Here is a 22,636-nt window from a genome sequence, read left to right as displayed (position 1 = left end):
TAAATTGTTGTTGTTGTTGTTGTTGTTGTTGTTTTGTTGTTCAAACATCTCCGCAAGCTTCGCTCATGCACTTCGAAGCCTCAACTTCGCAACCTCCTGCTGAAAACATTTTTTTGTACCCAGAAATGTGTGCATCACAAAAATCCCTATGTTCAGAGCGAGTCACATCAAAATGCTGATCGGTTTTCATCAGTACTTTGGAGACGCGACCTGCAACTCTGCAAACACGGAGGAGATTGGCGGGTGGGTAGGAAACGAGAAAGAGCCGCGACCCATTTGCCCATCCCTAGATGGAAGAGACCCCGGGTGTCTGAACCCCTGGATCGCGGCTGCCAGCCTGGGTAGACAACAGCCAGCTAGATGGGTTTGGCTGGCGATATGCACCCCGCTCCACTTACCGGGCTCTGGTCTTTCCCTTTGAGGGGGGTGTCGCTCCTGCTTGGCGGCAGAGAGGCAGGGCTGCCGGGGAGATCCCTCCGTCCCAGGATGGCCTTCGCGGCAGATGAGCACGCAGGGCTGCCGTGTTCGGAAGGAGGGTCCTGTGCGAAAAAAGAGAGCGAGGATTGCAGGAAGGAAGTGTGGAAGTGCTCAAATGAATTCCTTTTTTAAAAATAAAAAATAAAAACTGGTCGATTCCAGTCCCCATTACAGTGGTACCTCGGGTTACATACGCTTCAGGTTACAGACGCTTCAGGTTACAGACTCCGCTAACCCAGAAATAGGAATAGGAATAGGAATAATTTATTATTGGCCAAGTACATTTTCAAACATACCTGGAATTTGTTTCGGCTACATTGCAATGTAAACATACAGACACTGTTCCTCTCACAGTACAAAGAAGCAAAGAAACCCCACCCATATTTTACCTCCCCTTAAGCTATACAACTACGAATTTAACAATTTAATGGCACAAGGGAAAAAACTATTCTTGTGCCTGGCCGATTTTGTATATGAAGTCCTGTAGCGACGCCCAGATGGAAGTAAGTCAAGCAGATGATGACCGGGATGTAAAGGATCTGCTACAATTCCCTCTGCTCTCTTCCTAACTCTTCAGCTTAAGAACTTTGCTTCAGGATAAGAACAGAAATCGTGCTCTGGCGGCACAGCGGCAGCCCCCATTAGCTAAAGTGGCGCTTCAGGTTAAGAACCGTTTCAGGTTAAGAACAGACGTCCGGAACGAATTAAGTATGTAACCAGAGGTACCACTGTATTTCGTTCGTTTGTTCCTTAGTTCGTTAAATTTCTTGGTCTCTGCGATGATACATTTAACGCATCACTTAGGAAGACAGGCGAACTAATGCCAGTGTACGGGAAGAAGCAAAGATCCCCAGTGTCGAAGCGATGATTCTTCAACATCAACTTCGTTGGACGGGTCATGTGGTTCGGAGGCCTGATTATCGTCTTCCAAAGCAACTCCTCTATTCCGAACTTGAAAATGGGAAGCGTAATTCTGGTGGTCAACAAAAGAGGTTCTAAGACCCTCTCAAGGCAAATCTTTAAAAATGTAGTATAAACACCGACAACTGGGAAACACTGGCCTGCGAGCGCTCCAGTTGGAGAACAGCCTTGACCAAAGGTGTCTTGGGCTTTGGAGACACTCGAACTCAGGACACAAGGGAGAAACGTGCTAAGAGGAAGGCACGCTTGGCAAACCCTCTCCGGGATCAACTCCCGCCCGGAAACCAATGTCCCCACTGTGGAAGGATGTGCAGATCCAGAATTGGCCTCCGCAGCCACTTACAGACTCCTTGTTAAAACCGTGTTTATGGGAGTCAATCTTACTCGGCTATGAGGGATGGCCAAAGAAGATCTAGGATATAATATTGAAATGGCTGTGTGGAATGTAGATATGAAATTCATAGCACGCTATACACCGAAAGAAAACTCCTAGGAAATGATGCACAGACGGTATTTGACACCTAGCAAGTTAGCAAAAACGTGCAGATCAAAATCGAACGTATGCTGGAAACATAGGGAGAAAGAAGGTACTGTATATTCTGGCGTATAAGGCTACTTTTTAATCCAGGAATATCTTCTCAAAAGTCGGGGGCCGTCTTATACGCCGGGTGGAGAATCTCCGGTCGATTCTATCTAAAACTCTGTATTTTAATTGGAAAGGTTGGGGGTCGTCTTATCCAGAAAATACGGTACTTTTTATCACATGTGGTGGCCTTGTAAAAACTTTCTGGGAAACGATTTGTAATGAATAGAAGAAAATGTTTAAAATATTTTTTTAAGCTTTTCTTTTAGGGATAGTTGGTACAGAGTTCCCGAAAGACACACACACAACCCGGAAAAAAAACCTGTTTATGTATTCTACAACCACAGCCAATATGATTTATGCTCAGAAATGGGAAGAAGTTTCAGTACTAACCAAGGAGGAATGGCGGACTCAATTAATGGACTGTGCCGAAATGGCAAAACTTACAGGAGCAATAAGGAACCAAGAGGGGGGGGGGAAGACCTTTATAAAAGACCGAGGGAAATTTGTGGGTTATCCGAAATGTTACTGTACACATATAAATTCATTAGCCTGGATTAACTTAAACGAAACAGTTAAAATTAATGTTAAAAAGTATAGTATATTTGAAATGAACGCTGAAGAGAGGGTGTGAGGAGGTCCACTAAGAAAGATTTGAATAAGTATAGTGTATTTTGATAATTCTGTGTTTTTCATTTTTATTGTATTGTGTTTCTTTTTTTTCCTTATGTATCATGTGTTTGTTTGTAGTTGTTTTGTAGTTATTTTTTGTATATTTTTTCTAATTTCTTTGAAAATTTTAATAAATTTTTGAGGAAAAAAAATAATGTTAAAAGATAACTAGGGAGTAATTTATAATTGGAGTAATCAAGGAGATGCAGTGTTACAAATTTTAAAAAATAAGAAACCGCAAAAGGAGTGGGGAAAGTCAAAATGCATCTGTTTGTTGGGAAACAGTGGATTGTAGTTATGTCAAAATATTTCCGAAAAATTTAAAAATATTTTTTTAAAAAAATGGTTGGTCTCTTTAGGTTTCCTAAGGCAACCACAGTATCGTGAAGATTTGTGGAATTGGATGGATCCACGAGGGTCATCTAGTCCAACCCCCTGCAATGCAGGAATCATTCACCCCATGTGGGGCTCGAACCCACAAACCTGAGATTAAGAGTCTCGGGCTCTACCGCCTGAAGCTATCCCAAAAGCGACTCGCAACCAAACACCCAGACGAGTCCTGCTTTTCTCTCAGCGCAAGAGCCAGGGGCAGTTTGCGGCGTAAATCGAAAACACAACGCAGCTTATAAACGGGCAATAAACGCCACTTTGGGCGGGGGGAAGCCGTCAGTGATTTCAAAAATAAACAACCTTTGAGGAAACAGCCCACTTTGTGTCTTGCCTCGCTTCAATTCTTTATGAATATGTTTTTTTTAAAAGCACAGTCCTGTGCTAAGGGGGTGGGGAGAGAGAGAGAGAGAGGAAGAAATAAACTCCGCGACCCGCATGAATTATGCAGATTTGCTCTGCCGGTGTTTGCCGTCTTGCATAATTGAATTCTGCTCCTGGGGGGGGGGTGGCTCTCGAACCCGGAAGCCGAAGGCAGCCCCCGCCTCCGCCAACCACGATGCCACGTACCTCGTCCACGACCAAATTGTAGTCGCTTCTCTCCCCGTCGCTTTCCTGCAAGAGAACGGGGGGGGGGGGGGAAAGGGGCAGGGTCCTTATGCGTCTCAATACCTCACTGGGCGCAGCTCTCGAACCCAGCTCCCCCCCAAAAAAACCTGGAGTAAGTTATATTCAAGAGTCGACCCGCCGTAACGAAGAGACCTGAGTTAGTCATGGCCATTAACTGCAATTGGTCTACACAAGGGCAGGAATGAGAGTTCCCAGGGTCCCTGGAGGGGCAGGAATGAGAGTTTCCAGGGTCCCCATTGGAGGCAGGAATGAGAGTTTCCAGGGTCCCCATTGGAGGTAGGAATGAAAGTTCCCAGGGTCCCTGGAGGGGCAGGAATGAGAGTTTCCAGGGTCCCCATTGGAGGTAGGAATGAAAGTTCCCAGGGTCCCTGGAGGGGCAGGAATGAGAGTTTCCAGGGTCCCCATTGGAGGCAGGAATGGGAGTTTCCAGGGTCCCCATTGGAGGCAGGAATGAGAGTTCCCAGGGTCCCTGGGGGGGGCAGGAATGAGAGTGGGGTCACCGGGGCCGGATCCGGAAGCGACACTTACGTAGAGCCTCGCCTCCTCCTTGCCCTCTTGCTTGCGCTTGGCTCCTGCGCTGTCCAGCGGCTCCTCCTCGCCTTGCAGGCTCTCGGGAGGAGAGGCAGAGTTGCTCTTTGGGGAGGAAGAAGAGGGGACATGCGACGATTCATTGGGGACGGGGTGTCCCCGAGAGAGCAGGGTGCGAGAGGGGGAATGACAGAGAAAGAGGCCGTTAGTGGAATCAAAAAGACTGCCCGTCCTCACGAAAATTCATTCACGTTTTAGCGAGCAGTCGTCCTAAAGTAGTTTTTTTATTTTTTGCAAATACCGCATTTTTCGCTCCATAAGACGCACTTTTTTCCTCCTGAAATGTAAAGGGAAATATCTGTGCGTCTTATGGAGCGGATGGTGGTCCCTGGAGCTGAATTGCCCAGGGGCCAAAAGAGGATCGTGCTTTTTATTTTACAAAGAGAAAAGGGGGTGTTGAAAGGACCCCGCTCAGCAGCTGATCAGCAAGAGATCGGGAGAGAGAGAAGAGTCCCGGCTCCCTTTCAGCCCCGGCCTCCTTTGTTGAATGTGCTGCAGAGGGAGGTTGTTTGTTTCCCCAGCAACATGTGGCTGGCTGATTAGATTATCTGTCTGGAAACTGTAGAAACGGCTCCCTTTCCTTTAGAAGCTGCAGAAATGTGAGTTGAACCCCATAAAAACAGAGCTTTTCCTCTTTGCTTTTCCCCCTTTGCAAAAGGAGCTTTGCTTTTCCCCCTTTGCAAAAAAAAGCTGCAAAACTTTTAGCTGATCCTCAAAAAAACAGGGCTTTTCCCTTTGCAAAAAAAGCTGCAAAACTTTTAGCTGATCCTCAAAAAAACAGGGCTTTTCCCTTTGAAAAAAAAGCTGCAAAACTTTTAGCTGATCCTCAAAAAAACCAGGGCTTTTCCCTTTGCAAAAAAGCTGCAAAATTTTAAGCTGATCCTCAAAAAAACAGGGCTTTTCCCTTTGCAAAGCTACGGACCTGCTCCTTCAGAGGAAGTGTAACCCCACCAAGAGCCAGCCATCTGGTCTAAGGAACCCCCCACTAACAGAGCCTCAGTCTAATCTGGATTGAGCTTCAGTCTGTTGGCTCTCATCCAGCCCATTACCGAGGCAAGAGACTGGTCCAGCATCTCCACAGCCTCCGGTGAGCAACCTGGCCGCTGAATTCTGCACCGGCTGAAATTTCCGAACCGTCTCCAGGGGCAGCCCTACGTGGAACGCATTGCAGTAGTCTAACCTTGAGGTTGCCAGTAATAGAATGTATTTTATGATGCTTGAGTCCCCCAGATAATGAACCACAAATGGCAGCAGATAGTCGTTTCTATCGCAAAAAGGCTTACCCGACTCGAAGCATGTTCTGGAACAGGCAAAGCCAGCCAAGAAGGCATTCAGATAACCGAGGGAGACACACAAAGAAACAAAGGCATTTAGTTAGACAACCCCCTCCAAGCAAAAATATCGCCGTGTGGTGATAACGAGAGCGGTGAGTTGCAGGGGATCATGGGAAACGGGGGGAAGGGCTACCCTTAATCCAAGATAGCATCCGGAGGCCAGTTTCGTTTTGATTCAACGCAAGCCCTCCAAAGGGGAGAACAGAGACGCTGCTCCAGAGCCCAGAATCGTAAAGTTGGAAGGGACCCCCCACCTCTAGGGTCATCTAGTCCACCCCCTGCAATGCAGGGACCTCAGCTAAAGCATGCATGTATACAGGTGAAACTCGAAAAAATTAGAATATCGTGGAAAAGTCCATTTATGTAAGCAATTGTCTTCATTAGCTACAGGAGTTTAATATATGAGATAGACTCATGACACGCAAAGCGAGATATGTCAAGCCTTTGTTTGTTATAATTGTGATGATTCTGGTGCACAGCTGATGAAAACCCCAAAGTTGAGATTGTTAATTTGGGGTTCTCATCAGCTGTACGCCATAATCATCACAATTATAACAAATAAAGGCTTGACATATCTTGCTTTGCATGTCGTGAGTCTATCTCATATATTAGTTTCACCTTTTAAGCTGAATTACTGAAAGAAATGAACCTTTCCACGATATTCTAGTTTTTTGAGTTTCACCTGTAAATAAAGGAGGTAGTGTGCCTCTGCACATGAGCAGAGAGCCTTTTCTCCGTCTGCAGCAAAGAGCCACAAGCAGGATCCGAGCACAAGAGCCACTCTCCCCTCTTGCCAGTTTCCAGCAAATGGATTTTGGAAGCGTTGATCGCTCCTACTGCGGAGTAGAATCATCCTAGCTGGCAGCCATCCATAGACTCCCCCCACCATTCCACCTCAAATTTGTCTAATCCTCTTTGGAAGACACAAGAGTCCAGCAATATACGGCGGGCCGGAACTTGCCAGCCCCCACTTTGCCCTGCATGGGTAAAATAAAGAGAACAGGCCCGGCTAGAACCTTTATCCCTGACATGCTGGGTGTCTACTTGCAGGGAGAGGTTGTTCACACCCCTTTCTCCTTTTTCAGAAGGGGGGGGAAAGATCTCTCCGGCCTGTGCTCTGAAGCGATGCAGCCCGTTCTCCTTCTTGCACATGTAGACACCGCCACGTTGGGCTTTCCGGGGTTTTTTTTTGGAAATATTATTATTATAAAAGCATCGATAACGTGGTCGCCTGCGGAAGAGCCCCTCGCCGTAGGCGACCAGGTGGGTTTTGAAATCAACGCAGATGTATTAGGCAGCGGTATGGAGGGAGGGAGAGAGAGAGAGAAAGATAGAGAGACAGAGAGAAGGCCTTTATTCCTACCCACCCACCCAGAACAGAGAGGAAATTTGCCAAAAAGGGGGGTGGGATCCAAGAGGTACTGGATCCAGTCCCAGTACACAAGCCTGCCAAGAAGCATTTATAAGCTACATTTGGCTTTGATCATCACAGCCTGAATGCAAAACAATTTGTAGCAAAAGAGGAGGGGGGGAGAGAGAGAGAGAGAGAGAGAGAGAGAGAGAGAGAGAGAGCCCCCCAACCACACACTTCTAAGAGCCAGCTGGGGCGACTCCAGATTGCACATCCTTGCCCCCATCGCTCCACAAGTCTAGACAAGTTCGTCTTCAACTCTGCATTTCTCTGAAAGTGGTTTCTACCTGAGCTGTAAACACAGAGATTTTCTATTCTATCTATCTTTCTATCTAAATCACGCAAACCAGGCTTGTATTATTCCACTTGCCATGGGGAGGGAAGCGGCCATCGGGGCACAAGGCAATTTCACCCTTCAAAACCTTCTTGCCTCCTGAGAATTCACCGCCCCGCTGCAGTCAAAGGGACTAGGAACTTGGAAAGCTAAAGCAAAAACAAAAACGAGGAAGGGAACGTTCTTGGGAAGGTGGACCCCCCCATACCCAACAACCTCTGCCCCCTTGCACATAACTAGTCCCGGAAAAAAAACCGTCCTGAGTTTCTTTCGCCTTCGACGGATTTCACGGCCCATCGCGTTTTCACAAACTCAATTCGGGAATCTTTCGCTCAATGTGGGACTCGAACACACGACCCTGAGATTAGGACTTCCGTGCTCTACTGACTGTGCTATCCCCTTTTGTGTGTTACTGCCCCCTGCAAGTCACTTTGGGGCTCCTTCTGACACCTGAATTTATTTGCATTAAAAATGCCTCGGTTCTCGAACTCAATCCGTTCTGGAAGTCTGCCCGACTTCCAAAACCAAGGCGCGGCTTCTGATTGGCTGATTGGACCTGGAAGCAATGCCAACAGCCGAAATGGATGTTCGGCTTCCGAAAAACGTTCGCGAACCGGAACACTTACTTCTGGGTTTGTGGCGATGTGTTTGTCAGATAAGCAGTTCGGGAACTAAGGTACCGCTGTATAAATTTTCACACACCCCCCCCAAGAACATAGGATCCTAGAGTTGGAAGAGACCCCAAGAGCCATCCAGTCCAACCCCCTGCCAAGCAGGAAACACCATCAAAGCATTCCTGACAGATGGCTGTCAAGGCTCCGCTTCAAGACCTCCAAAGAAGGAGACTCCACCACACTCCTTGGCAGCAAATCCCACTGTCGGACAGCTCTTACTGTCAGGAAGTTCTTCCTAATGTTTAGGTGGAATCTTCTTTCTTGTAGTTTGAATCCATTGCCCCGTGTCCGCTTCTCTGGAGCAGCAGAAAACAACCTTTCTCCCTCCTCTATAGGACATCCTTTGATATATTTGAACATGGCTATCCTATCACCCCTTAACCTTCTCTTCTCCAGGCTAAACAGACCCAGCTCCCTAAGCCGTTCCTCCTAAGGCATCGTTTCCAGGCCTTGGACCATTTTGGTTGCCCTCCTCTGGACACGTTCCAGCTTGTCCGTATCCTTCTTGAACTGTGGTGCCCAGAACTAGACACAGTATTCCAGGTGAGGTCTGACCAGAGCGGAATACAGTGGTACTACAACTTCCCTTGATCTAGACGCTATACTCCTATTGATGCAGCCCAGAATTGCATTGGCTTTTTTAGCTGCCGCATCACACTGTTGACTCATGTCAAGTTTGTGGTCTACCAAGACTCCTAGATCCTTTTCACATGTACTGCTCTCAAGCCAGGTGTCACCCATCCTGTATTAGTGCCTTTCATATTTTTTTTTGCCCAAGTGTAGTACTTTACATTTCTCCCTGTTAAGATTCATCTTGTTTGCTTTGGCCCAGTTCTCTAATCTGTTAAGGTCATTTTGAAGTGTGATCCTGTCCTCTGGGGTATTATACACAACACAGTCCATGCATTTAAAGGAGACCTGAAACACAAGGTTTCCACCCAAAACTCCTGGGAACTGCAGGGTACTGGGTGTGGTTAGGAGGCCTCGATATTCCCCTCCTGGTACTACAACTCCCAGAGCAACCCAGGAAGAAGAAACGGTTGCAAAACCACTCTGGGAATTGTAGTAGTTCGGGGGGGGCAGGGATGGAGGTCGCTAAACAACTCCCATCAGCCACGTCGGCAGGGCCTGTTGGGAAATGTAGTTCGGCAAAACCCAGAGAACCAAAGTTTCCTCACCCCCAATACTTCTGTCCCCCTTTTTCCCGCTGCCTGGCTGTAGCCCCCCCTTTAAAACGTGCATTCAGAAAGACAAGCGTGTTCCTGATCTCGTACAAAGGGCTGCTCTCACGATTAAGTAATCGCAACCTGTCCCAGACTTTTGCCCGCCCGGCACATCTGGGATTTGCAAGCTGGGGAGGGGTGGGGGCGCTTTGGCAAGTCTCCCAGACCTCAGCCTTAATCTTTCAGCCTCTACCTCTCATTTTAGAAATCAACGGCCCACGCTAGAGTTTAGCCACATCCGACCATGCAGTTGTTCCCCCGGGTCAAAAATAGTGCCAGTCTCCCCTGCATGTTGGAGAGACTTAATTAGCAAAGTTATTGTTATTAGTTTGGGCCCTTTCCTCCTGGAGAAACAGCTGCAGCGTGGAAAGAGGGGGATTGGGTGGGGGTGGGAGGTCGGAGGGTACGAGAGGGACCCCACCCCCCTCGCACAGACCGCACTGCAAAGGTCTCTCACCCACAACCGGAAAGAGGCTTGAAGTATCCCTCTTCCCCATCACACAAAGAACATTTTGACTGTAAGCTCTTTGGGGCAGAGACTTGTTCCATCCGCCGACCTGATGCTTTTTAATGTGAGATGCCAGTCGGGAGAGAGGAGGGTTTTCCTCCCCCCTTGTTAGGAGAGGTGGCAGCACTCAGGGCTTTTTTAGTTTACGAGAAAAAAAAAAAGGCGGACGAGAGGAGACACAATAGGCGTGTTGCAAAGCCAGTCGTAGCACAGAGAGAGCAGGCACTCTCCCTCTCTTGTAACACAGCTGGAGACAAGTTATGCTCCTGGGGAAAACTGCAGGAAGGGAGAGCGCTCTTGGGTTTGAATTCTGCCGGGACCGGGGGCTGATAGCTTCCACTGGCCGGCTGCATTCATGTTACGGAGCTTCCGGGGGGAAAAACCACAATTATTTTTATTACCGCGCTCCTTCAAGGTGCCACTGCGAGAACGGGACTCGTTGGACGGATGAAGAAGGCTCCTCTTATTAAATCTGCAGCCTTCCATGTGCACAGCCCCTGAGATGCCCAACCCACGCCCCTGGGCTTCCCAGGGAACTCGAACCCGAGACCCTCGCGGAAAAACGGTGGCCGGCAAGCCTGCCTTCGGACGCACGCACCCTCCCCGCTTACCTTGGTGGTTCTCGGAGTCCCGGGACGACCTTTCCTCCTTCGCCGCCAGCACCGTCTGAGCCGCCAGTACCCCGGACAGCGCGAGGAGCCCAGAGGTGGTACTGACCGCGACTAAGCCGGAGGTCTGGGAGCCCGAAGGGTGGGGGGTCAACGGGATGGGAGGAGCGTGGTGGGAGAGGTTCTGGAGTTGCTGCTGCTGGAGACAAAAGGAGAGACTCCTGGAGATGCGTCTAAGAAACCGGCCGAGGACCTACAATGGCTTGGGCTGCGCCGTTCGCGAAGGGGCAGAATCGCACCTTGGGGTTGCTCCTGGATCCAGCTCAGTCGCTGGAAACTCAGGTGGCTGCAGTGGCGAGAAGGGCCTTTCGCATCACGATAGATGGCGCCTGTGCTATTTTGTAGTTATTGCTTAGTCGTCCGAGTCATGTTCGACTCTCCGTGACCCCATGAACCACGGCTCTTTTTTTGGCCCCTGCTAAAAACATTCCTGAGGGACGCTGGTGGCGCTGCGGGTTAAACCACAGAGCCTAGGGCTTGCCGATCAGATGGTCGGCGGTTCGGATCCCCGCGACCGTAGTGAGCTCCCGTTGCTCGGTCCCTGCTCCTGCCAATTTAGCAGTTCGAAAGCACAAAGTGCAAGTAGATAAATAGGTACTGCTCCGGTGGGAAGGTAAAGGGCGTTTCCGTGCGCTGCTCTGGTTCGCCAGAAGCGGCTTAGTCCTGCTGGCCACATGACCCGGAAGCTGTAAGCCGGCTCCCTCGGCCAGTAAAGCGAGATGAGCGCCGCAACCCCAGAGTCGTCCGAGACAGGACCTAACGGTCAGGGGTCCCTTTACCTTTAAAAACATTCCTTTTTAAAGACAAACCTACCCAGATGTGCAAAAAGTTGGTGCAAGCATTAATCTTAAGGACATCATGTGGGTGGGTGTGGGGGACTCCCTGGTCCTGAATGGGGTAACTGTGCCCCTGAAGGACCAGGTGCGCAGCCTGGGAGTCATTTTGGACCCACAGCTGTCCATGGAGGCTCAGGTTAATTCTGTGTCCAGGGCGGCTGTCTCCCAGCTCCATCTGGTACGCAGGATGAGACCCTCCCTGCCCACAGACTGTCTCGCCAGAGTGGTGCATGCTCTGGTTATCTCCTGCTTGAACTAATGCAATGTGCTCTGTGTGGGGCTACCTTTGAAGGTGACCCGGAAACTGCAATTAATCCAAAATGCGGCAGCTAGACTGGGGACTGGGAGTGGCCGCCGAGACCACATAACACCAGTCCTGAAGGACCTCCATTGGCTCCCAGTACGTTTCCAAGCACAATTCAAAGTGTTGGTGCTGACCTTTAAAGCCCTAAACAGCCTGGTATACCTGAAGGAGCATCTCCACCCCCATCGTCCAGCCCGGACACTGAGGTCCATCTCCGAGGGCCTTCTGGAGGTTCCCTCCCTGCGAGAAGCAAGGTTACAGGGAACCAGGCAGAGGGCCTTCTCGGTGGTGGCGCCCGCCCTGTGGAACGCCCTCCCGTCAGATGTCAAGGAAATAAAGAACTATCTGACTTTTGGAAGACACCTGAAGGCAGCCCTGTTTAGGGAAGTTTTTAATGTTTGATGTTTTATTGTGTTTTCGATGTTCTGTTGGGAGCCGCCCAGAGTGGCAGGGGGGAGTCCAGCCAGATGGGTGCAGAACTGTCAACCTTTCCCTTTTCTTGCGAGGAATCCTATTCGGAACAAGGGAATTTCCCTTTTAAAAAAGGGAAAGGTTGATAGCTATGGATGGGTGGGGTATAAATAAAAAATTATTATTATTATTATTATTATTATTATTATTATTATTATTGTTGTTATTATTATTATTATTATTATTATTATTATTATTATCTGTTTTTAGTCTGGTTTCCGAATGTTTGAAATTCCTGTTGTTAACTTTTCTCACGGCTGTTCCTACCACCGAGTGGTCTATACAGGTGAAACTCGAAAAATTAGAATATCGTGGAAAAGTCCATTTATGTAAGCGATTGTTTTCATTCGCTACTGGAGTTCAATATATGAGATAGACTCATGACATGCAAAGCGAGATATGTCAAGCTTTGTTATAATTGTGATGATTATGGCCTACAGCTGGTGAAAACCCCAAATCTGAAATTGTGAATTTGGGGTTCTCATCAGCTGTACGCCATAACCATCGCAATTATAACAAATAAAGGCTTGACGCATCTCGCTTTGCATGTCATGAGTCTATCTCATACATTTGTTTCACCTTTTAAGTTGAATTACTGAAAGAAATGAACCTTTCCACGATATTCGAATTTTTCGAGTTTCACCTGTATGTATTTTATGAAATAAATACAGGAAACGAAACTGCCGTTCCTCTCCTAGCCCATTACGGATGTGCCGGTTCCCTACCTTGGGATGTTTGTCTACTTCCGAGTAGCTAATCATCCCTGCTTGCCTATTCCCTGCCTCTTCTGCCTCAGCAAGATAAGCTTTGCAAGAGATGAGGTGGCCCAGCAAGAAGAAGAGCTTTGCAAGAGAGCAGCTGCTCCGAGGAGAACTCTTTGCAAAGACCTTGGGCAAACGAATCGCAAACATGAAATAGCCGGTCTTTGGTCTGACCCGGACACTCACCCCAATAATGCTGTTCAGCTCACCCATCGTCACCTGTTTCGCCCGATCCATAGCTTGCAACACCTGCTGTTGGTGCTGGAAGGAGGGAAGGGGGAAAAAAACACATCAGGAAATTTAGGGATGTCTTTCTCCCTCTCTTGATAATAGGAGAGCTCATGGACAGCCAGAGAAGCTGGAAGATTCGGGACAGAGAAAAGAAAGGACTTTCATTCATTGAGCACACAGTTCAACTAAGGAACCAGGGTGGATAAAAATCAATGATTTTTTTTAAAAAAAAAATTAAACAGATTTTTTTTTTTAAATTGGATTTTTTTTATTTAATCGGATGGGATTTTTTAAATTTAAACAGATTTTTTTAAAATTTAAATTGGATTTTTTGATTTAAATTGGATTGGATTTTTTGATTCAAATCGGATTTTTTAAAAATTAAACAGATTTTTTTATTTTAATTGGATTTTTTAAATTTAAAACAGATTTTTTTGATTCAAATCGGATTTTTCCCCCCAATTAAGTTGGGCTCTATTTATTCATTTATTTAAACTGGATGTTTTAAATAAAATGCTTTTGGAGGAAAAACCTTTCTAAAGGTAGTTTTCTATTTAAGTTACATTATAGTCCAAAGGCTATTCATCAGGAAATAAGGATTTATTTTAATTTTTTCATGTGTGCTACAACTCAGTCTAAGGTTTGTTTGTTTTTTAATTGTTTAACCGCATCAGTTAACAAACATGGATACATACTCTATAACGTTACTGTTTTAGTTAAATGAATTGTTCATATTGCTATGAATGAAAGGATCCTTTTTCTCCTTCCGATAAAGTAAAGCGGGGAAGTTGTCCAAATATAAACAGCCCCTTATTTGTAGGGACAGAGTGCGGGCAACGCCAGCTGAAATCTCAGAAATTCAGAGGGATGGGGACCGCGCAAAATTGGAAGGAGAAAGGCTTCTCTGCATCCAAAACAGCTTCTTATTCTACCTCCCATAGAACGAGAAATCCGCCAGTTTACGGCACTTTTTCATCATTTATAATGGATGTCCAGCTTCTTAAAAATATTTTTTTTTAAGCAGAAAATTCGGACTGCGTGGAACTCGAGGCTGCCCAGGCGCTGTGTCGGTGAGTTCCTCAGGTCATCTGAAGAGGAGCCAACCTTTGCTCTGTCCTGAGCATTAAGAGAGCTTGGGGGCCCCAGGCTGAGAGTTTGGGGTTGAGCAGTGCCAGATTTACGTATAAACTAAACAAGCTACAGCTTAGGGCCCCATTCTCTTGGGGGGGCCCCCAAAAAATTTAAAGGGGAAAAAACCTGGATGTACGTTTCCAAAATATAAGATAAAAAAACAAATAAAATAAAACCTACATCCAGCAACAGTGTTTTGTGTTGTGTAGGTTCTTATGATGTAAGTCATGGGCCCCATCTGCTCACTTGCACCCTAAAATATCCCTGGTTTGCTCCTTTCTATATATAGGGTGCCTACATTCTGCATGGACTGGTTGCAGGGCACCATGTGCAAATGCCTTGAGATACCTATGAGGTCCATAAATGACCATATAGCATATATTCCACACACAAAAAACAGCGACAATTTGTTGTTGGCAAAGGACAGCTGGACATATAAAGGGCCCCATTAGCTTCAGTAGCCGAGGGCCTCATCAAACCTAAATCCGGCCCTGGGGGGCGAGCCATTCCTCAGTCTTCCGAGGGTTTGTCATTACGGCCCCCAATGCGCAGAATGCATCGCATGTGAAACGCTAACTGCCTTCGATATGAAACGCAAATAAAATTCTTTTTACCTCTTGAGTCAGGAAGGGGATTATCTGGGCGCAAATAGCGCTGAGCCGTTTAACAATCTCCGCCTGGAAAAAGAAAGAGAGAGGATGGGGGTCTCAGTCACATCAGAGGCGAGGGCAGAAGCAGGAAGGGGAGGGCTCCCCTCAATTTGCCAGCCCTAGTTCAGGTTGAGTGCGGTAGATCGGAGTTCGAATTCTGCCTTGCCCCAAAATCAGTGGACAATGTCAGTGGGGAAGCTCTTGAGCTCAGTTTCAGGTTAAGAACGGACCTCCGGAACGAATTCAGTACGTAACCCAGAGGTACCACTGTAGATGCAGCAGAAAGAAGAGATAAATATTGGAAACTGCGGCGGGCGGGGGGGGGGGGAGAAGCAGGGGGAGTCCGGGGATTCAAGTGATCTCAGGTGTGTAAAAAAAACTGAAAACGATTTAAATGTATAGAACATTGTTAAAAGATGAAAAAATGAAATATATATATATATTAAAAGAACTAGTAACACGTCCGTCCGTCCACCTCTCATTTTCTCCAGCCTCAGCATCCCTGACGGATGCCTCTCTGTAGATTTGGAAGGAGAAGAAGGGCGGGGGGGGGGGGGATAGATTGGCCAAGAAGCAAGAAGCAAACAAGTGACTCTCGTTCCGAAGCTCCCTGTCTTCTCCCAAACAAACGGGCACGGAAAGAAGGAGAGGCAGCCGGTTTGGCACACACAGGAAGGCTGGCGGTTCCGATTGGCACTTTCCCCGGGGCGCCTTGCCAAGCTCCTTTTCCCAGGCAGCCGCTCCCAAACCACCACCAACCCCCCCCCCCCATATGCCCTGGATTGATAAACCCAGAGACAGAAAGCAAATTACAAGTGGGGCGGGGAGATCTGGGGAAATAAGAGAGACAGAGAGAGAGAGACTCCTGGCCTCTTCGGAAGGATCAACACAGAGAATACAGAGGCCTGGCGGATTTCCGTGCCTTAAGATTTTCTCTCCACGCCTCTTCCCTTGCTGGAAAGAAACCAACAATAATGATAAAATAGGAAATAGGAAAAAATTCCTTCCAGTAGCACCTTAAAGGTAAAGGTAAAGGGGCCCCTGACCATTAGGTCCAGTCGTGTCCGACTCTGGGGTTGCGGCGCTCATCTCACGTTAATGGCCGAGGGAGCCGGCGTACAGCTTCCGGGTCATGTGGCCAGCATGACAAAGCCGCTTCTGGCGAACCGGAGCAGCGCACGGAAACACCGTTTACCTTCCCGCCAGAGCGGTACCTATTTATCTGCTTGCACTTTGACGTGCTTCCGAACTGCTAGGTGGGCAGGAGCAGGGACCGAGCAACGGGAGCTCACCCCGTCATTGCGGGGATTCGAACCGCCGACCTTCTGATCGGCAAGCCCTAGGCTCTGTGGTTTAACCCTAGCACCTTAGAGACCAACTAAGTTTGTTCTTGGTATGAGCTTTCGTGTGCATGCACACGAAAGCTCAAACCAAGAGCAAACTTAGTTTGGTCTCTAAGGCGCTACTGGAAGGAAATTTTCTATTTTTTATTTTGTTTTGACTATGGCAGACCAACACGGCTACCTACCTGTAACTGGAACAATAATGATGTTAGCTATCTCTGCGTGCTAAAAGCGGTTAGGTCAGGCAGACTGCTCTCCCGAGACATCGCTTTTTATCGCCCATAAACGATGGTTTGCGCCAGTGGGTGGTTAAACGCCACACTGTTTTCCTCCGTTGCTGCGAGAAGTCTTTGGGAGGATCCAGACCCCTTTTCTAAACGGTGCAGAACTCCTTCCTGGAACCCCGCGACTCTTTATACAGCGGTACCTTGGTTCTCAAACTTAATCCGTTCCGGAAGTCCGTTCCAAAACCAAAGCGTTCCAAAACCAAGGCACGCTTTCCCATAGAAAGTAATGCAGAACGGATTAATCCGTTCCAGACTTATATATATATATCAGAGGTCTCTGCCCCTAGGAGTGTACAGTTCCCAGCTGCTCCTCCAGAGGAATCCGAAAGTCACATACCTGCTTATGCATCTCGATGTTCAATCCGTAAGACATCTCGTAATACTGCAACAGATCGATAACAAATACTGGTAAGGAAAAGGAAAGAAGGAAGGAAGGAAGGAAGGAAGGAAGGAAGGAAGGAAGGAAGGAAGGAAGATGTACAGTAATAGATAATTCATTCTAGCTTCCAATGTTCAGAGATGAGAGCCTATCCTTGCTCAGCCAAAAATGTGAGGGGGTGTCATCACATTTGAGGGAACCTAAAGATTTGGCAATGAAATCTTTTCGGGGGGGGGGACCCTCAGCCAGGAACTGGGACCTAATTTTGCCCCAGTCTTTGCGATTCCGGATGTGATGCAGATACCGGCAGGAGGAATTTCAAAGCAACCCATTTACCCATGAATTTTAATGACTGACAGATCTTTGCACCTGCCGATGTGTCGAGACCATTGGAGGGTGCATAGTTTTGAATCCTAATTGCTTTTGGGGTGTCTCTAGCCCAAACTGTTTTTTTTCCCCACTCACTGCAGTTAAAACGCTCTCGCCTGCTTCAGCAAGGACGTTCTCGCCGTTCTTCGCCCGGCTGCAGCAAAACATGTCTCTCCCGTATTGGTCTCTGCAGCCACAGTGGGTACTGCAATTTCCCAAGACATATGGATGCCAGCAACATAACAAACAAACAAACAAACAAACAACAGCGCTTACCATCACATAATGCCTCTGCATTTCTGTCTTTTCGCTAGCCAGCTTCTCACATTCCAACTTCAAGCTGAAGAAAAAGAGACAGTTATTTGCAGTTCTGTGTCCAGGGCTGCTGTCTACCAGCTCCATCTGGTACGCAGGATGAGACCCTCCCTGCCTGCTCCCTGTCTCGCCAGAGTGGTGCATGCTCTGGTTATCTCCTGCTTGGACTACTGCAATGCGCTCTATGTGGGGCTCCCTTTGAAGGTGACCCGGAAACTACAACTAATCCAGAATGCAGCAGCCAGACTGGTGACTGGGAATGGCCGCTGAGACCATATAACGCCGGTCTTGAAAGACCTCCATTGGCTCCCAGTATGTTTCCGGGCACAATTCAAAGTGTTGGTGCTGACTTTTAAAGCCCTAAATGGCCCTGTATACCTGAAGGAGCGTCTCCACCCCCACCGTCCAGCCCGGACACGGAGGTCCAGCTCCAAGGGCCTTCTGGCGGTTCCCTCCCTGCGAGAAGCGAGGTTACAGGGAACCAGGCAGAGGGCCTTCTCAGTGGTGGCTCCTGCCCTGTGGAACGCCCTCCCGTCAGATGTCAAGGAAATAAACAACTATCTGACTTTTAGAAGACATCTGAAGGCAGCCCTGTTTAGGGAAGGTTTTAATGTTTGGTGTTTTATCGTATTTTTAATATTTTGGTTGGGAGCCGCCCAGAGGGGCTGGAGATACCCAGCCAGATGGGCGGGGTATAAATAATTTATTATTATTAACCTCCTCACTCTTTTTTGGGGGGGCAGGCCCTCGCTCCCCGGCCCCCATGTTGCCCCCAAAGCAACCACACACAAAATGACCGTAGGCTTCCCAAAGCTGGGTATGAGACCCAAGTGTTGTTTTTGATATTTCCCCCCCTTGGGATGGGAAATTTAGACAGGGTGGAGGGACGGCGAGAAGAGGGGGGAAATATAGGGGGGGGGGAGAGAAATGAAAGGAACACATGAGGAGACAGGAAAATGCAAGAGTGGTCCCTCTAATCCCCAACATGGGTAGGGGGCTTGAGGAACCATGAAAAATAACTTTTTAAAAATGAGAGCAGGAGATTATATATGCATAATCTCAGTGGTAACAGGGCTTTCTGTATAGTCATGGGATTCTGAGTGCCTTTTGAAAATGGAAAAACAAAACACTTATGTCTCCGTATCCCGGAAAGGGTTGTGGCTGGCCGGAACTCTGAAGACACGCCCTCTAGGAGACAAGGATGCGCTGCAACATTTTACTGCAGACCCCACCCTGCTTCGCCTAGTGGTTAGAGCAGTGGTTCCCAATTTTATTTCAGGCCACCGCCCGACTTGGTTTCCATAAACTCGACCCCAGCCCCCTAGTATACCCTAGTGCCCTGTTATTCGGAACAGCGTTTTGCACAACCCACGAAGGCAGATAATAACGCAATGAAATCCAGAAAGCCCTAGCAATTAATTGCACGTTTATTCAAAGTTCAATTAAAACTATTCGGTTTAATTAACTGGGCAAAATGGATGAACTCGAGTCAGCGACGACAGCTTTGCGAAGACGGGGTGGTTATGTACACCTCCCCTGCCTCTTAGCGCCCCCAGGTGATCTGCTAGCACCCACTGGGTTAGAGTATTGGACTGGGACCTGGGTTCAAATCCTCCCACTCAGCCACAAATCTCACTGGGCTAGAAGCCGTCTCTCAGTTTAACCCGCTGATTTGCGGGCCTGATCCAAGCTGCGGCAAAAGGTTGAGAAACGGGTTCCCCGCCCCCCTGCCCCCCCTGGCATGTTTGGGTCAAAAGTGGGTCCTGGGACGACCAGTTCTAACCTACTTCGCAGGGAGGTTGGGAGGTAAAACCGGGTGGAATAACCACGTCCCCTTGGAGGAAAAATGGGACGTAAGGTTAGAATACAAATGGAGATTCAGGATGTTTCCTTGGAACGTTCAAGGCAGCTAGAAAACCTGAACCTGGAAAAAAAAATCGAAGCCATTTTTTAAAAGTCCAATATAGATCGGCAGTGTGACGACAATGATGATTAATTGGACTTGTGAGCTGTTTTTTTTTTTTTTTTTAACTAAATAGAACTTCAAAGCGACAAAATGCAAAAAATAAAAATAAAATTCAAAACTAGAACGATAAAAGGCTAGAAGCGTTTGGATAAATAACAAAGCAAAGCATGTAGAATCATAGGGTTGTAGATGTGGAAGGGGACCCCCAAGAATCATCTAGTCCAACCCCCTCTGCAATGCAGGAATCTCAGCCAAAGCATCCCTGACAGATGGCCACCCAACCTCTGCTTAAAAACCTCCAAGGAAGGAGGCGATGGATCGCCCGAAATCGCCCTGCAGAAATGCAAGGTTGTGTTCAGAGGTAGACTGCCCCTGAACTCTGAAGCTCCACTTTAGCCGGCACAGCTCGCGGCCATCCCTCTTTTTTCCTTCCCTTTCCTGCAAATACCTGTGATACTGAGCCTGGAGGAACTGGAATTCTTCCTTGATCCGGTCGCAGATTTCCAAAACCGAGAACTTGAAGGGCTGTCCGGACTTTGCAGGAAGGGAGCAAAGAGGAGGAAGAAAAAAAAAGATCAAATAAGGCCTTGTTAGAAACTATCCCGTCTCCTTGCATACAGGTGAAACTCAAAAAATTAGAATATCGTGGAAAGGTCCATTTCTTTCAGTAATTCAACTTAAAAGGTGAAACTAATATATGAGATAGACTCATGACATGCAAAGCGAGATACGTCAAGCCTTTATTTGTTATAATTGTGATGATTATGGCGTACAGCTGATGAGAACCCCAAATTAACTATCTCCACTTTGGGGTTTTCATCAGCTGTACGCCATAATCATCACAATTTGAATTATGGTGCTGGAGGAGACTCTTGAGAGTCCCATGGACTGCAAGAAGATCAAACCTATCCATTCTTAAAGAAATCAGCCCTGAGTGCTCACTAGAAGGACAGATCCTGAAGTTGAGGCTCCAATACTTTGGCCACCTCATGAGAAGAGAAGACTCCCTGGAAAAGACCCTGATGTTGGGAAAGATGGAGGGCACAAGGAGAAGGGGACGACAGAGGACGAGATGGCTGGACAGTGTTCTCGAAGCGACTAACATGAGTTTGGCCAAACTGCGGGAGGCAGTGAAGGATAGGCTTGCCTGGCGTGCTCTGGTCCATGGGGTCACGAAGAAGAGTCGGACACGACTGAACGACTGAACAACAACAACAAAATCCTATCTCCTCTCGGTCCCCAGGCTAAACGTACCCCCAGCTCCTTCGACTGTTCCTCATCCGGCTTGGTTTCCAGACCATCTTGGTCTCTCCCTCCTCGGCACATTAGTTTCTTGGGGACCCACGGCTCCCACCCTGGTTCCTTCGTCACGTTTGAAGAAGAAGCCTCGGAGACCCTTCTGAAATATCAGCGGGCTCGTAAAAGTGGGAAGTGGGGCCATGGGGGTCATCTAGTCCAACCCCAACACTGGGTCACGGGAGGAAACGCCAAAAGCTCGCAGTTCCCTGACAGCTTGTAGCCTCCTTCAACTCCTCCAGCGAGGGAGGGCCCCCACCTCTCTAGGGCATGCACCCCATTGCCAAATAACTTTTTCCTAACGCTCAACCAAAATCTGCAAATTGTTTGTGGGCTTTGGGGAGCGGTAGACACCCTTTGGGTATTTAAAGTCTGGCCAGCTTCGCTGCCCTCCCCTCAAGCCATCCCCAGGGAAACACCTGCGGAGAAGAACGTCCCCTGAGCAGGGTTCCCTGAGCATGGTAAGAGTGCCACCCCCTTGGCGGCTGGAAAACCAAGTCCAAAAAAAGTTACGATGCCCCAAAAGTTATATTGGGCAGGAAGACTCCACAATATGTGTGTGTGTGTGAGAGAGAGAGAGATTCCAAAACAGCTCTCTTTAGGACAAAGAGGCAGTAGTTGTGCAGTGGTTAGAGCATCGGGCTAGGACTTGAAAGATCCGGGTTACCACTCCGCACTTATTATTATTATTAAGATCTCGGAACAGTTCGCAAGATAAAAATACAAGATTTTAAAAAGCAAAATGCATAAACCCAGAAAGTTCATTTCAGGTCACTTTATTTCTGCGCCCATGAGAGCGGCTGCCTGTCGCTTCTCTTGGAGAGTCCCTGTTCCTGCCAACCAGCCTCGGCAGAGAGAAGCTAATTCGACCACGGCCAGGCGCCGCCCAGGTCAAGGAATCCCCGCTGAAGCAAATGAGGCAGCGGGAATGCCTGCCTGTCTGCGAGGTTCCCTGTTGCACCCCTGAGCGAGTTGCCACTAGCCGCTCGCATTCGGTTTGTCACCATGAGCGGGGACAGCTCCTCAGACCCTGTCCCCCAAACAACGCTAAGTCCCCCCCCCAATTTTTTATTTTATTTTAAACTGAATCTTGAAACACCCTTCATGATCCCTTTGGGGAGGACCCCGTTGGAGACAGGAGAAAAAGATATACCGTTCAAAACAACAACAACAACAACACTCTAACCACAATATTAATCCGTAATTATGGGCTATCGAGTATATCAGAGAAGCGACAGGATTTCAAGGGATAATTCCTCTCCTTCTCAAACCAAGGCTACATTTCTGCACAGGTTTCCTGAGCGAGGAGCCCCCCTTCAACACGGACTTACTTCTGAGTAAATATGCCTAGGGTTGCACGGGGACGGTGTACTTGTTTTTCAACCCGGAAAGGTTGAAAATCCTGGCACAGTTCAAACCTCCTTCTTCTGCCCCCCCCCACTCCATAAAAAACACACACGCAAAAACCCAGATTCTTCCACCAAAGCTGTTGCTTTTGAATTATTTAACCAGATTTCTCACGACATTTTGGCATGTTCCTTCGCCCCCCCCTGCCCGCCCCACAACACACACGCACGCAAAAAAAAAAAAAAACCACAACCCAAATATTGATACTTACAGCATGTCGTCCTTGTGGATACATCCTGGGGGATAAACCCCCCCCTCCCAAAAAAGAAAAAACACAAACCACCCAAGGAGAGACTCCCTTTTCTTCTTTCAGATTATCCGGGGAAAAATAATTCGAAAAGCAAAACGAGGGGAGAGAAAGAGAGAGATCTAAGTAGAGGTGTGTGCGTTTTTTCCTTTTAATCAATTAAAAAGAATTATATCCCTTAAAAGAAAATCGTGCCAAAAGAAAAGAAAAAAACCAATATTTCCTTTGCGAAG

The 22,636-nt window shown here is 47.8% G+C and overlaps 1 protein-coding gene across 1 annotated transcript in view; it reads right to left on the bottom strand.

Annotated features, from left to right (window-relative positions):
* The window catches only part of TLE2 (TLE family member 2, transcriptional corepressor), a 40,681-nt gene extending 18,261 nt beyond the window's left edge, over nucleotides 1–22,420 (bottom strand). Inside the window, exons 1-10 of the mRNA XM_033136623.1 lie at nucleotides 22,368–22,420; nucleotides 19,902–19,987; nucleotides 17,449–17,512; nucleotides 16,762–16,806; nucleotides 14,759–14,821; nucleotides 12,969–13,043; nucleotides 10,337–10,549; nucleotides 4,199–4,303; nucleotides 3,611–3,655; nucleotides 399–539 (exon numbers count right to left, since the gene is read on the bottom strand). Of these exons, the coding sequence (XP_032992514.1) occupies nucleotides 399–539; nucleotides 3,611–3,655; nucleotides 4,199–4,303; nucleotides 10,337–10,549; nucleotides 12,969–13,043; nucleotides 14,759–14,821; nucleotides 16,762–16,806; nucleotides 17,449–17,512; nucleotides 19,902–19,987; nucleotides 22,368–22,391 (861 nt within the window). The 5' untranslated portion in view covers nucleotides 22,392–22,420. The remainder of the gene's footprint in view (nucleotides 1–398; nucleotides 540–3,610; nucleotides 3,656–4,198; nucleotides 4,304–10,336; nucleotides 10,550–12,968; nucleotides 13,044–14,758; nucleotides 14,822–16,761; nucleotides 16,807–17,448; nucleotides 17,513–19,901; nucleotides 19,988–22,367) is intronic.
* Between the last annotated feature and the right edge of the window lie 216 nt (nucleotides 22,421–22,636).

The sequence above is a fragment of the Lacerta agilis genome, chromosome 18 (assembly GCF_009819535.1).
Source record: "Lacerta agilis isolate rLacAgi1 chromosome 18, rLacAgi1.pri, whole genome shotgun sequence".
Taxonomy (NCBI): Eukaryota; Metazoa; Chordata; class Lepidosauria; order Squamata; family Lacertidae; genus Lacerta; species Lacerta agilis.
This window is presented reverse-complemented; position numbering and strand designations above follow the sequence as displayed.